Source organism: Acanthopagrus latus, chromosome 14 (genome assembly GCF_904848185.1).
Source record: "Acanthopagrus latus isolate v.2019 chromosome 14, fAcaLat1.1, whole genome shotgun sequence".
Taxonomy (NCBI): Eukaryota; Metazoa; Chordata; class Actinopteri; order Spariformes; family Sparidae; genus Acanthopagrus; species Acanthopagrus latus.
In genome coordinates this window covers 8,950,564-8,968,067 of record NC_051052.1, presented here as the reverse complement: position 1 = coordinate 8,968,067, position 17,504 = coordinate 8,950,564, and the positions used below count along the sequence as shown (strand labels likewise).

Below are 17,504 nucleotides of genomic sequence, written 5' to 3'. Positions count from 1 at the left end.
TGGAGAAACACCCTCACAATAAACACTATCGTCTGTCTTTCAACCTACAAACCAACAAATTAGCAAAATGATTAGACAAGTTTGCGTTTTGTGAAACCTTCTTATACCTTCAGAGCGAAAAGCATCAAGGTTTCAACCAAAAATCTACATTGGAATCCCGGTTGGTGCTCACTGGGATTCATCTGGTGTGCACAAATGCAGCTCCGACCTGATGGCTCATAATGCCCAGTATCTGATGGGACATGTAAATAAGCACCTGTTGCTCACAAGTTTGCCAGGCTCTCTACCTTAAAGGTGATAATAATGACACCAGAGTGTTTAAATCTGCCCCACAACAACCAAGAAAACGCCAACTTACTAATGTAGGTTCAAACGACTTTAATTAACAATCCTGAAAAGCACTTTGTTGTTATCAGCGCCGAGACTTAAGGATTATATCTGTGCCAGTGTTGAAAATGTTCAAATAATAGCCACCCCTCCTGAGAAAACTGACAAAATATAAGACAATGACTTCAAAACTACTCTGCTGAAGAGAAAACAGCAGCAGTCCTTGCAGCAGCACATCCTGGCTGCCACATCTTCTGCTCCTGAGGGCTGGACTTATGGTGAAATATACATCACACAGTGCTGTATGTGTCTCTGCGTGTCAGTAAAAGCACGTCTCATTACCGGCTTCTACTGCTGCCACAGTCGCGCAGCATGGTGCCTTGCTAACCCACATAACGGCGCGCACACAGGACCGTCTCCGCCGTATCATTATATCTTATCAACTTAGGCTGCTCCCTCATTAGCTCGCTGCTGGTCTCCTCAGCTCTCACTAGCAGGAAAAGGGAGGCAAAGGGAGTGAGGCAGACAATGGGAATCTTTTTCAGGTTACTGTTTCATTTAAGGTGGATGCAGCTGGAGACGGCGGGAGTCTGCAATCCCAGAGCATTAGCGGGTTTCGTTTCAGAGGTATGATTCACACCGAGGCAGGGCCGTTCATCTTCCGCAGGGGGTCTCTGTGTGCCTCGGTGAAAACAGTGCGAGAGGTGGAAATGCAAAAAAAAAAAAGACGAGGGTGGAAAACTCACCAGCCATTCATGGTGAAGTCCCTGTAGAGCATCCTCTTGCCCACCTCCTTCCTCTGAACTCTCCGGGGAAATTCCAGGTGTGTGAACTCATTTCCTAACAGGTGAGGCTGCATGAAACCCTGGAGGACACAGACGGCGGATGGCCTTTCAGTCAGTCAGGCAGATAAATGTGCGGCAGATTTGCAGATCAAATGAAAGTCATCGCCAGTCGCTTCCTTTTTTTTTTTTTTTTTGTGTCCAGAGCCATTTCACTCTGTATGAGCCTGAATCGCACTGGAATTTTTGAGGATGATAATAAATGACACCGGAGGGAAGACTTTGGAATCACGCACTGAGCCGAGCACAATGCGCTTCCTACATTGTTCAAGGCTGTTGTGACTGATGTGCAGGTGAGTCGTGAAAGGTTCTGACCGATGACTGAGGGATTGAGGTTTTATAATCATCAGCAGCAGCCAGGCGCGCGCACACACACACGAACACACAGAGAGGAGGGGTGAGCCTGAACGCGTCCATGTCTGCGGCAGAATGTTGTTAAGGATTTCATAAAACAGCATGTAAAATGAACTGTACTGAGAGATATTTTACAGTTGAAAAGTAAACTTTGGTGGATAAAACCACGCAGTCCAGACACAGTTTTCTTCTTTCTTTCCTCTTTTTTGATAGGATGGCTCGGAGAATCTGACTGGAAAGAGAAAGAGAGAAAACGGTGGCGAATAGCAAAGGGCCGCAGTCTGGGATCGAACATTGGACCTTATGTGGGATTCGATGGTGATGACCATGCCGGTGTACCACGCAGCCACGATTTCTCTCTTAATCAAAGGTCCCGTATGGAAGAAAGTGAGATGTCCATGTCTACACATGTCCAAATGAAGCTTGTACTTTACCACTTGAGGTTTTTATCAGCTTTACATCATACCATGTTTTGGTCACCCAACCTTGGAAAATTTGCTAACTTAAAGGTTGGATGACCAAAGCATGGCATTCAATGAAGCTCTCCTGATAAAGTGCACGCCTCATTCAGGTTCAAATCCTCCCTGTAGCTTTTGCTGCATGGAGTGATATTTTGCTTTCATTTTGAACCAGAGTGAGTTCTTTGGATGTCTGTGAAATGTCTTTACGTAAAAATGTCACTTAGACGTTACTAGTGAACATTAAAAAAACATTTCTCTGGCTCTCCACTGGACGTCTTTTCAACGCCGTCAAAGACGTCTCTTGGATATGTTTTTGCTTTGGAAATGTTTTGCTGACAAACGCTGCCTTTAAAACGAGCCGTCAGGACTCCCGCGATGTTTCAAAGCCCCTAGAGCGGCCATGGTTTGCAAAAACACCAGCGGAGGGGATGGGAATTCAATTTGACAGTGGTGGTGCCGGCTCAGGCCTGTGAGAGCTGTCCAATTAGAACACACTCCTTTTTTTTCTGTTTTTAAAGAGACAGGCACTAACACGGAGAGAGGGTGAATAGAGCTGCTGTAGCAATGGACAGCTTGACAGAAATAATGTGTTTTTGGAACATTACAGCACGTAAACATTTTCAAGTCCGTCACCACAATAAAAAATACCAACTTGAAAATGAGGAAAGGCGGGACCCATTTGAGAAAAGGAGGCATGGAAATGCAGAAACATGAGTCACTGCTGACTGCCACCGACTATAAAAAGGTCAATCACAGTCGGCTATTCACAGCTGACGAGCGTGTTGTGCTGTTGCTCTGCTCTGTAGGAAACTGATGGACTTCAAAATGCCTTGCTGGTTGTGTCGCTTGTTGTGTGAACACACGGTGAGAAACTGTGGCTGACGATGACCTGTGTTTCTGTGGTCAGCTACAAAAACAGTGTCCCCCAACAGTTCCTACCCATGTGCGGAGCGTTATGTAGTTTTTTCTATAAGCTAACATGGCTCTGTGTGAATAGCCTTATTATACATATTTGCTGAGGCTACAGATCAGACTCGGCAAGAGTTTTCTTACCAGGAACTGGAGTCGCTGTCGCTCAGATTCTGGCGTGAACTCCGTTGACATTGGAATGATCTCATCGCTTCTAATAATGATCGCCCTGCAGACACACACAAACAGTGCTGATGCACATTCAAGCTTGCTCTCAAACAAACTCAACGCAGCTTTATTGACATAAACTGGTGCAGGGGTTTGCACTGACACTGTTCACTGAGAGGAGGGATCACAAGCACACACACCTGCTGTCGCCTGCGTTGCCGACGTACAGCTTCCCCAGCAGGTAGAGGACAGTGAGCGCCGTGCATCCTCCTGTGATGCTGTAGCCTTGCTTCTCCCTCTCGATCTGGGCGTCCTGGGGAAAGAGAGTTTTGTCAATCTTTAATGAGACAACAGGAAAAAAAAAAAAAGAAAGAAAGAAAGAAAAAAGGGCTTTATAAAGCCTCCCACGTCCTCCTACATGTTGCAGTAAAAAAATTTGGAAAATGTCAAGTCAAAAACCACACTGCGGCTAGCCCACACAGGCAGAAGTCGTGGCCTTCGTCTATTCGGCAGCACTCGTGCGTATGACAACGAGGCCATGAGGGAGAGGTGGAGGAGGATAATCAAGCGCAGGATGAGAGCGAGCGGCCGGACTGAGAAAAATCTGATCAACTCTTTTGAAAGACAGGCGATGCGTGGGTTGTGGAGTATTGATCCGTTTAACCCCAACCTATTGTCGACCGCGTGTCAGCAAACAGTGCATGAATAATGCAGAGTGTGATACATGAGAAGGTCTGTGTCTCAAGCTTCATGCTGCTCGCACACACAGACATTAAGGTGCAAATAACGCCTATATATGTCATTGTTCCTCACCTATTCTACATGAAAACTTCTACAACAATCACATGATTTTTCTTGCAGAAACCCTGCAGACAGGAGCCCTCTCCACCCCCATGAGCAGTTTTTCTCCCTCCCCCTGCAGGTGGACTTCTTTTCGACAGAGGCCACAGCTTTAACTGATGCAGAGATAATCCCCCGCAAAGAACGTCAAATCAAGTGTAAGAGTGCTTCTTTTTTTTTTTTTCCCTCCACGAGGGGAGGGTAAGGATAGCAGGGGGTTGAGCTGAAATGAGCTTTCATTGTGATCTTTTTCAGTCTGGGTACCTAGGGGTCCAGCCTGAGTCGTGTGGGCTGTTTTCCATTGCCATCTAGTGGTACAGCTGCAGAAGCTTTGGCTCGAGTCTTCACAAAAGGAAAAGACACACACAGGACGGGAAATGGTTCGGAAACGCACAACTGCACCATAAGAATATAATGACTTAATGGATTTAATTAAGAAAGAAAATGATTTGAGACGTTCGGTCAGATGCTGCCTTTGACCCGGAGAGTCTAATGTGTACGGCTGAGCGGTGTTTAGCCAGCAGCCGTTTGTTTCGTAACCCGGCTCTCTGAGGCCAGATGTCTGAATAAACTGCAAACAGAGATGCTAAAGGTTAATAATCTCTGCAAAGTGTGTGTGTGTGTGTGTGTTGGTGGAAATGTGGTCAGAATATCAATGTGTGGCAGCAAACGCAACAGACCAGCTTTTGTTTATCTGTAGTTATTTACATGCGTTGGCTCCTTCAGTAGCTATGTTTACATATCTGCTTAGTATCCATGCAAATGTTTACTGCATGCATGTTGCTTCTGGGAAAAAAAAGAAAAAAAAAACAGTCTTTAAGGTCTATTCGAGCAAGCTTTTCCAGGAGAGCTCATGTGAACCGCCCTGTATGAGTGTCACGTGCGGTGCATTCACATGAGATGAGCAACGTGTATTTGATGCACTGATGTTATTGGATATGATGTGGAGGCATCAAAGTATCATCAATGTTTCAGGAGCAGAGCGGCTGTTCTTCAGCAGCCATGTTATCGATACAGCACAAAGGTGTTTTTTTTCTTCACTTCCTGCACGCGTTGAAGGCATAAACACACATTTGCAGCACATTCAGGTCAAGTGAAAGATGCTCTGCGGCTGTATGATAACGTGCAACCTCTTGTTGCTCCTAGCTGTCTCTGTCATCACCAGTTTTAACAGAAACACAACCTCTCTCACACACAACCTCTGCAACCGTTGCAAATTACTAGCAATACTGCCAGTTTTATTCCTCACCTGCAAATAAAAAAAACTGAAAGGAAAACATGATGTGGTGAGTCCATGTCTTTTCCAGTGTTAATAAAATAGGTAATTCATCCACATTAAATTAATTTGAGGATTTAAATGTGCAAGTATTGTGGGATGGCTGGATTAATCTCAGTATAGTATGTATGTGATAAGAAAAGAAATTAAAAGTTTAAAAGTCAAACACAGATCGACTTATCTGAAGCAGGCCTATTACATTTGTGTGGATTCACATGACAACTTTTAGGTGGTTAACAGATAAATCACAGCCTGTGAACTGAAACAAAGGTCAATACATGGCAGAGTGCGTGGGCTTTCACGGCAGATATAATCTGACTTGTCACAGTACGAAAAGCAGAGGTGGAAGTCATAACATTAATGATAGTGCTGTTACATTAAAAGTCCCAGTATGCAGCGAACAAGGGCCCTGAGCCATTTATTAGTTATTAATCACACCTTTGCTTTTCCTGCCGCGACGCCTCAAAATGTCATCGCAGCCTAAATGAACTGAGGTGGATATTTTCACAGTGTGGACCTGAGAATAGAGGACGAACAGTGTCGGTGCCGCAGCTGCTGATGACGGGGCGATGACAGGATCGGACGACTGATCCCTGCAAGAACATTATGAACACTTGTCTGGAACCTCACAGTCGTTTCTCTTTATGATGGTAACATTACGTAATGATGCATGACAGAATGAATCCAGTGAGTGTGAAGCACCGTCAGGATGACTGGACTAAAATCTATGGCGACCTTGCACCTGCCCCTCACCATCTCTTTGAAGGCGTTCTCTATGGCTCCTATCACCAGGCTCTCGTGCAGGATCTTCTTCTCGGTGAAGAAGCGCGGCGGGGGCGGGGTGCTGCACGGGGACCCCGGCGCACCTGCGGCCCCGCGCAGCGACGCGGCCCGGGTCAGCGCTCGGTGAGGGACTGGAATGTTGCCCTGGAGGTAGGGGTTGTTGTCGGGCTCCTCGCCAAGGACGGTGGGGGGCGGGGAGGACATGTTGCGAAGGATCTCGATGACGGCCTGGAGCTGGCAAGCGATGTGGTGCTGAAGTAGGCGGGAGGCGACGACTGCTGCACCTGAACCGGCGTGACCGTCGAACAAGGCCCAGTAGTGGAACACCAGGCCTTCACTCTCCTGCAGAAACAAAAACATTGATTTTCATTTCATTTCACATTGTTTCAGAGCAGCAGCTCAATTAGACATGATGACATTCGACCAGACATTTAAGACAAAAATGTATTAGATATTGATATAATATTGCTGCATCACAGATGTTTTCCTATTGGCACATATGGTGTCTAATATGTGCTCATATGAAAACGTTTGAATTAGGTTTATTGCAACATCCGGCCTCTGTCACATACATATCTTTGTGACGATTGTTGGATAACTACATTCAGGAGATCACTGCAAACACTGTGTACTTAAGCATTAATCCTATGCATAAAAGAATATCAACTAAGATATCAAAATCTGAATTTTTTTCTCCCTCATATAGGTATCGGCTCCAAGTTATAATTTCTTTGGCCCAAAAAAGGCCTGTAACAAGATCTATCATTTATTATAAAGCCAAATTCACCGGTGGTATTTCGGTTAAAGATCTTCTTTCAATACACATTAACAAAGGTTTATATGGAGTCTTGAGTGTGACAAACAGACTGCCACCAAAAACACAATTACACTTTTTAGCATTCAATTACAGACTCCTTAAAAGCATCATGTGGTTGTCCAGAAACACCTGTTGAAACTTAAACCACTCTCAGGTGTAAAATACTTTTTAAAGTTTGTGGAAAAAAAGTAGATTCCCATTATGACGAGTAATCTGTTGCTGTAGCTACTATTGCTTATCGCTTATTCTTACAGTCTCGTAACAATTTGTTGGAGCCACATTTTTAACATATTTACAAGGGGCAGGAGGGACAGTACACATGTCACAACACTGCACATTCAGAGTGGAAAAACCTGAATACACTTTTTTAGGGTTTTAGTTATGGAGTCTTGAGTGTCCCGACCCCCCCTCTAAGCATTTGATACAGACTTCTCAAGAACATCTCACAGCTGTCTGGAACATCTGTCTAAACTTGAACCACGCTCAAAACTACAACACTGTTTTTTAAAGTCATTCCCACTGTGACCGATATCCTCTGTGCTAAGTGCTATCACGTTTCCTTTGAGACCCATTTCATGGATTTACAGGGGGCAGAGGCATTGTTAAAAATGTTGAAACTCTGACAGTGGAAAATTTGCATAACATAGGCACAAGAGCCAAAGTGATACGTTAAAAAAAAAAAAACACACAAAATGTTAACCAGGAAACACTTTGCATTCCTATGCAGTGATGTGCTTTATTCCAAAGAAAGATGTGAGTCGATGGAGGACACAGTTCACAGAGTCGAAGGTCACTCAGACAAATCAGTGCCCATGACACCCAACAGTGACAAATATCATATGAATGAATATGATTTTCATATCATATCTGAATCATTTTGTCGTATTTGAGGATTTAATCTTAATATTTATCATTGCGCAACATTGGTACAGATTCAAATCATCATCATCGTTACACAAAATCCTCCCCCGGCTCACCACGCCATACTCTCGCTACAGTAATGTGATCTTTTGAAAACAATTTAAAAAAATGACAAACGCTAAATAAGTGATGTTGGAGTCTGAGTTGTAGTATACGCGAGTCATCTCTGTGAGGAGAGACCCGGGAGAAAAACATCATGAGTCATTCCGTTCATTAGTGCGCAGGTGCTGCAGAGGTCAGTCCTCCTTCGCCCTTCATTTTTCCTCTGGAGGCGGGAGCCCAGAAGGCTTTGTCAGGTCCGTGCCGTCACACACTCTGCTTGGTATTACCTGACCTTGATTCCACATTCTCTCACTTTGTTTTTTTTTTATGCTCTCGTTTCCGCTGAAGCTGTCCAGCAGCGACCTACTGCAATTATACTGATATACTGATATATCCCTGGACATTTGGAAGGAGCTTATCATTCCCTGACAGACTCGCGTACCAGGCGTCCCCAGTGGGTGTATCCATGGAAACGTATAACACAAACATGTGGGGGATTTCTGAATGAACCATCATGACATAACTTGAGATCTGTCTCATCTGCTTCCTCTCAGACAGAGAGCTGTTCTCACGGATTCTTTTTGACTGGTGGCCAGTTTGCGGAGGCACCGAATGAACATCTACATCAGAGAAAGATTTAAGTCAAAGCACAGGTGGTGTCAGGAGCTGAAAGGATGAGACAATTCATCGATTAGTGGATTGAGAATTCAGAGTATTCTGCGAGATCCACAACTATTTTGATAAATGATAAATTGTTCAAGTCAGCCTCTATACAGAGTGATCAGATTATAAAGTAGTGAGAAGGGGCAGAGCATCCACATGGTGTGATGGACCTCTTTTCATTATGTTATGGTAGTCTGAAGATGATGATCTTGTGAGATTTTATTGAAAAAAAAATGTTAAACGACAAATTGATAGATTGAGAGAATAACCTGAAGATTAGATCACAGTTAAAATTAGTCATGGTGGTGGTTTTTAATTTGCACATTCGCACATAAACACACTCCAGCCCTGACGTTCACCGGCACTCCGACTGTTTACTGCTGAACGGCTCCACTACTTAGGTCACCGCTCGCTGTGTATTCATGTGTATGCCTGTGAGCATAACTGTTTATATATGCGTAATGTACTGTATGTGCGCTGCAAACCCTTTGTGCATACACTAACATGCTCAATGGAGTGTGTGTGTGTGTGTGTGTGTGTGTGTGTTTTCTTACCTCTCCCAGCTTGCCGTACTCCATACGGAGCCCCAGGCCCTCTCCGTTGGGCAGGGAGTTGCGCCTCTTGGCTGTGGGGGTCTTGCTGGGCGTGGACGGGGGGCAGTAGCTCATAGGCCTCCTTCTCGCTACCACCACCTCGCAGCAGGCCTGGTCCTCATTCAGCGCACTCTTGCCGGCATTTATGACCCTGCGAGAACACACACGAGTTAACTTACATTTTACCTCATCTGCAGCAACTCAGAGGTCCTGTTATGTAAAACATTTGGCAACATTCTATCAGGCCTCGATTTTTTTTTTTCCCAGTTGAAATTTTAGCTACGAGCAACAGATGCACCACTCGCTGTCTGACAGCTGTGATCTGGGACAGGCGGACGAATGAAAGCCGACATCAGATGCTTCCCGTCGGATGAAACGGCTCTCCAGGTCTTTCATGGTTATCATGGCTCGCTGCAGGATCACAGCAATTAGTCTGAGCCACAGCCCGAGGTTTGTGCGCGTACACCCGGCCGAGCAGCGGCCTTTGCACATTTCATTTTCGCAACGAGGATCAAAAAAAATAAACAGAGCTCGTTTGCGGTACGGCTCTGCTGGAAGGGTCCTGATGCGTGGGGACCATCACTCCTGGGACAATTACAAATCTTTGTTTGTGCGTTGACTGTACATATACGCCTAAAGCTCTGTGTGCGCTGCCTTATTCATCTCTGATGCCTTATCTAACTAGGTAGCCCCCCAGAGATGGTACCGAGAAGATATATAACCCAGAAACAATTAGGGACAGCCACACGATATCTGTGAGGTTTGCATAAAAGTGGTGTCTCTATTCTTTTATTAGATCTCAGCATTTTTCTGTGTTGTCGACACAAGCAGTATAAGAAGATATATATGAGCGGGGCTGTGGCCAGGATTTTAAATATGCAGAGGCCATTAGACCCACTATAACACTGACCCTGTCTCTCGTCAAATACCCCGAATTTCCACTTGATGCCAACAAAAAAAAAAAGGTTGGAAAGTGGATTAACTGCATTAGTCACACATTTTTTGTAATTAAGTTAACCATTTATATTTTCTGGAAGAACGAGGGTGCAGAGACAAACAGGTTTGTTTGATTGAATCTGTTAGTCTGGTCTGCCTTGCTCATTGATCCTTTTATCTGACTGAGGTTTTTTTCCCCGGAATACTGGTTCAAACGGCCAGTAACACAGTTTTTGGTGGAGAAACACGGAATGTGTTATATTTGTTTTTTTGTCGGTACAAAATTAAGACAAAAATTCACACCAAAAGATACTTGAATGACACGTGAGGTTGCAGCTAAGTGAGCAGCGAAGCCAGGGAGATGTTTCGTCATTAGGTTGACCAGACTGAAATAGTCTGCTCAGATTCTTCTTCATCTCAAAACACTAAGTTATAACTTATATACCTTCTTAGAACTTCTGTGTTGTGCTTGTAGCCGGTTGTTAGTTATCAGACTCCATTTCTAAGATAACGTTAGCTTGGTGTTGCTCTCAGTTCGGGACTGAGGTGAGGCACTCATGGACGTGAGTGGGATTTCTGATTCCGGTGCTTCACAGAAAAATCCACAGTCCAGCAGTATTGAACCACATAAACAGATTATACAGGCTTGCGCAGGAAACTCAGAGAAATGGGGAAGGTCTAATTTTTCACATGAAGTTACAATCGCTAATATATGGCCAATAAAAAAGTGATTAATATGTGTAAATGGCTGAAAATTGTAACATGCTGCCCCTTTACATTTAGAACTAATTACATGCTGAACTAATCACCAATCAGCCTAGTGCTTTACTTTGGTTAGGTTTCTACCTGTGCCCATTTGTTTGTTGGTTTGTCAGCAGGACTACACAAAAACTACGGAACGGATTTCCTTGAAACTCGGATGGATTGTGGATCTGGGCCCAGAATAGACCCCAACAACTCTTGGTGTGGATCAAGATAAAGGGACATATCCAGGAATTTCTTCTTACTTTCTTTATTACTGTGAGATAAGATTTTTTTTTAGCATAGATTGCTGCATTTAGGTGGCTGGTATCCGTTTGTGTGCATAATTTAATGCACATCCTGCGTCTGATGATAACCTAAACCTAATAATAACATAACCTTGACATCCACAGCGTTAGCTATGGCCCAGGCTGTGAGGTCCGCATAATTACTTGAGACTTTTGGATACACAGCACAACAATTTAAAGACCATGCATGATGCAGTTTCTGCTTCCACTAACAACAACTGAGTAAAAAATGTCTTCATCAAAATTTGGGCATGTAGCTTTTCTGGGTCACTGTAATTCTTTTCTGGCTATCTGAAGGGCACACTAAACCTGCTAAATGATAGCTCATGATAGATCTTGGACTACCAATAAAAGGTGAAAACGGAGACGGTGGAGAGCTCCAGTGAGACTGGCAAGTGTGACAGATATCTCTGGAGGGTGTTTTGTGTGTGTGTGTGTGTGTGTGTGTGTGTGTGTGTGTTTAGAAATTGGCATGTCTATTTATAGACCCAGACTGTGGATGTTGTCTGCGAGGCAGCATCATGCTGGCTTCTCTGCCTCAAATGCTTGTTAACCTTGTATAGGAAGAGAGATACTTCGCCAAAGTCAATACATGTGTTGATAATATGTTTATATAATATGCATTTTATGTCTCATTTTTGTTGGTCCCATTTTCATTGTCACTATAATTTCAGGCTATGCTTTACAATATGGCTAATCCATGTGTACTGTACTCTGTATGGTGATGCCTGTATTGTATAAAACACAAAATGTCCAGAGGGCTGGTCCTCACCCTGACTACTCAGCTCTGCTTTCTAACTCACCGCTGCACCCATAATTATCGTACAGCATGTCCTCTGAGTTATTACGGCCATAAAACACCCTGACGCATCGACCACTTTTGAGCTCGTCTATATACCGAAGTCCAGGAAGCCTTTGTCTACTTCATGTCATCTGCGGTCAGCAAACACTGTAATCCGATGACCTCATATGGGTGTGTGATGAGATCACATCTGTGTAATTTTACACTACTGGTGTGTGAACAAAATACATGTTTAAACACAAACTTTTGAACCCCGAATGTAAAAGCTGTTAACAATCCTCAGCCTTCATGGCAACTCTGCGTTTAATAGGTTAAATCAATAGTGGATCTTTCTGTGTCACTCTATTTAATGGTGTGTGCAGCTGCTGCTTGTGTGTGTAAAAGTGTGTGTGTGTGTGTGTGTGTGTGTGTGTGTGTGTGTGTGTGTGTGTGGTTGAAAGTACTCTTGCATCTAATTCGTCCTCATTTCACCATTTGCAGGAAGAGAATGATTGTCATTTCATTTCTCTGCCAATCACATTTTTGTTCCATTCGGGACAATTAGCTTTCCTCCCATTAGGAACAAAACCTAATTTCCCCCTCCACTGTCAGGCATTTAATGCCCCCTTTGTTTCTGTACCCTCGGCAACAGATTCTGGGCCAGACATTCGCCCCAAGGATGAGATAATTATTTTGTGAAGCACAATGGTACATAGCTTTGCCTCGGCTTAACACGGTACATCAAAGGAACAATAACAGCAAAAGAGCTACGAGTGAAATCCTTCGACACTCAAAACGCCGTGCTTTTTCTTGAGGGGTTTTGTCAGGATTGCGTGGCCATCTGAATGTGCAAGATAAGAAAATACAAAGTTTGAATGGAATAAACGATGGCTTAGATATCTTCTTTAATTGTGTAGTTCTAATGGGACTGTGAGGCCCAAAACTAAAAATCTTGCATTTGTTTACAATGATAACGGTAGTGTTGTTTGGATACCATTACCTGGAATGGGAAATGCCTCTGAAACTGCCTGAAATGATAGCAGGTCTACTGTATGCACCAATCCAATAGCATATCATTTATTCATTAGGAACATGACCCTGCTACTTTCCAGCAGCATACTGCACACCTGTATGCTGCTTAACTGATAATTTACCATACAAGTGGACAATATCTGTAAAAGGCAGACGGCTTGTGTAACCTCAGTACTTAGTACAGCTGTTAAAAAATAATAATTTATGTATATATGAATATATATCTATATATGTATCGGCCTATAGGCTAAGAAAAGTTCAGGTATTTGAAGAGAAGAGTGGTATCATAAGCTACATCTCTAGTGGTATGTTTGGTGGAAAATACATAAATTCATAGTCAACACTGGGTTCTTCATATCAGTCAGCAGTAAACAACAGCACCTACTCACGTCTAAACCAGCCCGTTCATTTCGTTAGCTGATATAAACAGCTGTCTCTGGCAGATTTTACTAACTTTAGCAAGCTAGCTAATTAAGCTAGCTCCATGAGCTACTTGAAAATGCTTTTGCAGACTGATTTGCTGCATCAATCATTTTACTTTACTCATTTCAGTACAGCTAAAAGGTTTACTGAGTAGTCTGCTTGATAGCTACCACGACGTGCGATATTTTGCTGAGAGATGCGAGACTAAAACTTAATGTCCCAGAAAAAGTCAGCAGAGGACATGGGAACAAGATGTCGGCATTGTTCCCAGAATTGTCAGTGTGATAACGACAATGCAAAAATCAGACTCTTGTTTCATTCTTTCTCTATTAAGCCTGTTTGCCGCAACGTAGCCTAGCTTACATGGAAAAGCGAGGCAGAGCAGAGGTCAGACTTTGCTTATTGTCAGTATTATCACGCAAGTGTTTGAAATTGTTTTACTTTAAGTTTGTGGACTATCAGATATGTTTAACTAAGATAATGCCATCTTGGGTAACAGGTATGGGTGGGATTTTTGAAGGAGGCTATAAACCTAGCTGCTAACGACAACCTGAACGTTGATGTACATGCATCAAGGACAAACTTCAACAAAACAGGAAATATTACACATTGTATGAGCTCTTGGTAACAGCGCTTTTCTAAACTGCTCTTTGGCCTTTGAAGTAACGTGAAGTTCCTGTTAGGTCGTAAGCTAGTTTGCTGGGAAGAGTGTTTTTGGTTTTTGTTTTTATAGGCCAACCTATATTTTTATACCAACAATTGTATTTGCCACAGCTCCATGCACAGCGCTTCAACATATGGAGAAGTCCAGTGCATGGCAGGATTGATATGGTTAAGCTACGACTGGACAATCCCAAAATTTCCCAATCCCTAAATCCGGAAGGGATTTAATGAATAGCGAATTAGGCTATGAGCAGATAAAAGATTAAACTATGACTCGAGTTGTCTTGGATATGCCTTTATTCCGTAAAGGGAAAAATAAAAAAGAGCCAAAATGGCTGCTGTAATCATAACACAGGAGGCTTTAATTACAGCTGAATGCTGACACAAGCTGAACTCATTAACCACACTGGTCCCAAAGAGACACCTCTAGCCTGCTCTGACTACCGACGTGTGGTGAGTGTGTGTTTAACACTGAGAAAGAAAGAAAAGGAAGATATGACCACGGGCCTGGTGAACCCACAAGTAAACCCTCAAGTATTAAACTGCTCCTTTAACCTGATTTTTATTCATAGCGATTGAGTGAAAGTGTGCCTGAGTGACACCTCTCACTCTAAATATTTTCTCCAACCCAGTCCACATTTGTTCTGTTACAATCTAGCGGGAGAGAGGAGAGGGTGGGACTAGTTCTAATAATATCTGCAAGTGAAAAACCTTGCAGGATCAGAACAAACAATCTCCTGCAAAGAAAAAAAAAAAACAGTTCAAAAGACCTTCAGGGGAACTATTTATAAATATTCAAGCGTAGTCTGCACTGTTAGGCACGAAAATAACGTGTTGATATGGTAATGATGCAGTAATGTTGCATTGCTAATTCAAATTTGAACTAAAAGTATCAATGCAACGTGAACAAAATGGATGCATTTTAAAGATCTACTGAAGCAGGCATGCAAACCAGCTCGTCCCGGGCCATTCTTTCTCTCAATGCCAATACCTAACAAAGCTCCCAGTCTGGACCACGGACACAGGAAACCTGAATACAGTGTTAGGAGACAGAGCCACATACATTCCTATAACAGCTGCTCAGTCGTGCATGAAGCCAAAAAACCTTGATTTCCCAGTATAAAAAATGATTTAATCTTGCATCTGCTCTACACTTTGTTTAGTCTGTTGACACCAATTTACGGACTCTTCTTTTACGATGTATGATAACGGCAAAAAGTCTTTTTCATGGCCACAGTCACTTTAAGTTGTAATTACACATTTTGACCTAAAAAGAAAAAAAAAAAGGCTTTAAAGGTTGGCACTCTTCCTGGAGACATGGTCTGGACTGTTAACTGACCGTAACTGTCTAACAGCGGCTGAAGTTGGCAGCAGTTAGCGGTTGCTCTGGTGATAAGCTGCCTCTTATTCATTTTGGAGTATGAATTCAAGAGGTGGCTGATAACATATCGCACCTTTAAGGTGGCACAGACATCAACTGATAACATAACAGAGTAAAGTAGGCGTCGTGTTCCTCTTTCTCTTTATCTACCTTTTGTCAGAATTGCTCAGGAACACAGTGATAACTACTGATTAATTACTAGTAAGTTCCTGATTTGTTGCTTGGTAACTCCTCAAGAGTCTGTGTTATCTCACTGTGAAATGTTAACCACACAACACTGCTGGTATCAGGGTGGAGACGGGGCGACTCGGTGATACATTGACCGAAGGCGGAAAACAGTCGATCTGCTGATAGCAGCTGTAGCTGGGAGACTCTTGAGCTTCTTCTCCAGACACGTCTGCCTCAGTTACAAACAAATGGAACAGTTTCTGTCTCAGGCGAAGGTTTATACCACTTACTGTACAATAAAGAATGCAGGAAACACTTGCTACTGGACTGTGTATCGTGTACAAAAGCAGTAATGACGATAGTAGACACACTGACTATCGAACTTCCTTATCTTGTGCTTCTCTAAGTGGCTGTTCTAACTGCTGTGTGAAACATGACGTGCTTCCCTGCTTTACCATCTACATACTGACAGGAACAAATGGCAACCAGCTCATCACTTGACCGCACCAGCAGTCTGGAGCCAGGACGGCCGAGCTAGAACGTGTGCTTGCACCTTCATGAACTGGTTTGCTGCTGTACATCTGAAGGCTTTCGACATGCAATCCAACAGGCGTCCAGCCAGAAATAGAGCCCAGTTCTAGACTAATACCCAGATGCAGCTGGTGGAAGGTGCATCATCCTCTCTGCATGAGAAAAAAAAAACCCAGCTTGGGCTGTGATCCTTTGGATGTTATCCACTTCTAGCTGCACGCAATAAAGAGTGGAGAGTGCAGAGAGAGAGAGAGGGAGAGAGAGAGAGGGAGAGGACGCTGAATGGGATGCATGCTGGAGATGGAGATGGAGATGGAGATGGGCGTGGGTCACAACAGGTGCAGCTGAGAGTCTTTTCAGACTGTTTGAGGGGACATTGGCTGTAACTATGTTCACCTGCAGGCACCCGGGCCTCCATTAAGACTCCACACACATGCTTTCCATTAAATGCCCCGTGTGATGACACCCGCAAAGACAAGAGCCGCTTTGACAGCAGGTCACTTACTCAGCGTATCCGGTGGCCCACGGTAATCTCCTGGTTTCCTTCAGGATGAGGATGGGCCGGGCTATGTGGTCCGCGGAGCACTCGATCTCGTCCGAGGACAGTCCAAGAAACTGAGGTCTGGTGTAGGGGAATTTCAGCGGCAGCTCGGAGCCAGCGTTGCCCCTCTCGCCGGAGCCGCCCCCGGCCATGATGCCGCCCATGAACCCGGCCACGGCGGACTTGACCCGGGTGAGCATGTTGGTGGCGCGTCGCGGCGGGGCGTCCGTCGGCCGGTGCGCGGCGCCGCGGCTCCCTTTCCCCGGATTGCCCCCCAGCTCGGCCGCGCTGGTCGACGAGAGGCTCGATGGAGAATAAAGAGGCGACGGAGGAGGAGGAGGAGGAGGAGGAGGAGGAGAGCCTCAGATGGTTACAGCTTCATTCATTCAGAGAGGACGCGACAGCTGCAGCCGGACGGGGAGGACGGTGAGAACGGCGAGGATGCTTTTAGTGGAAGCCTGCACAGCCCCATGGAGAGTCATTGATAACAGCTCGGCCGTCGTGAACGCGGAAATACACAGAAGATTAACGGGTCACGTGACGCAGCCGCGGACGCACACTGCAAAAAGTGTTCACGCTCACCGGACTCGTGTGTGCGCTCCCGAATCAGAATGTAAAAGCACGGAGTGATGTAAATTAACCAGGGGTGTCAAATAAATGCGTTTTCATGCTGTTTGGACATGAACGAAATGTCCAGGAATCCAACAGAAGGAGCGATGCGCTATAGATGTATGACAACTTTATTTTAAAAACAGTAAAGCAATTCACAGAACAAGAGAAAAGAATTGGCTAAAAAGAAAAGAAAAGAAAAGAAAAGAAAAGAAAAGAAAAGAAAAGAAAAGAAAAGAATTTAATGTATTATTTTGAAACACTACTCCAAGGCTCTGAGGGCTAAATCACTCGCCGCGACTGAGATTTTTTGCAGCGCAGGATGAGCAAAGATTGATAATTCTTCCAGTGCAGGGTGAGCAGCTTACAGCGGCTGGCAGCAGGTTAAAGGTAA

The 17,504-nt window shown here is 44.1% G+C and overlaps 1 protein-coding gene across 2 annotated transcripts in view; it reads right to left on the bottom strand.

The window, feature by feature from the left end:
* Positions 1–17,499, bottom strand: part of LOC119032315 (protein phosphatase 1H-like) — a 30,717-nt gene extending 13,218 nt beyond the window's left edge. For both annotated transcript variants that reach the window (XM_037121339.1, XM_037121340.1), the window contains exons 1-6: positions 16,466–17,499; positions 8,958–9,147; positions 5,931–6,302; positions 3,262–3,374; positions 3,038–3,122; positions 1,074–1,192 (exon numbers count right to left, since the gene is read on the bottom strand). In XM_037121339.1, the coding sequence (XP_036977234.1) occupies positions 1,074–1,192; positions 3,038–3,122; positions 3,262–3,374; positions 5,931–6,302; positions 8,958–9,147; positions 16,466–16,701 (1,115 nt within the window). In that variant the 5' untranslated portion in view covers positions 16,702–17,499. The remainder of the gene's footprint in view (positions 1–1,073; positions 1,193–3,037; positions 3,123–3,261; positions 3,375–5,930; positions 6,303–8,957; positions 9,148–16,465) is intronic.
* Between the last annotated feature and the right edge of the window lie 5 nt (positions 17,500–17,504).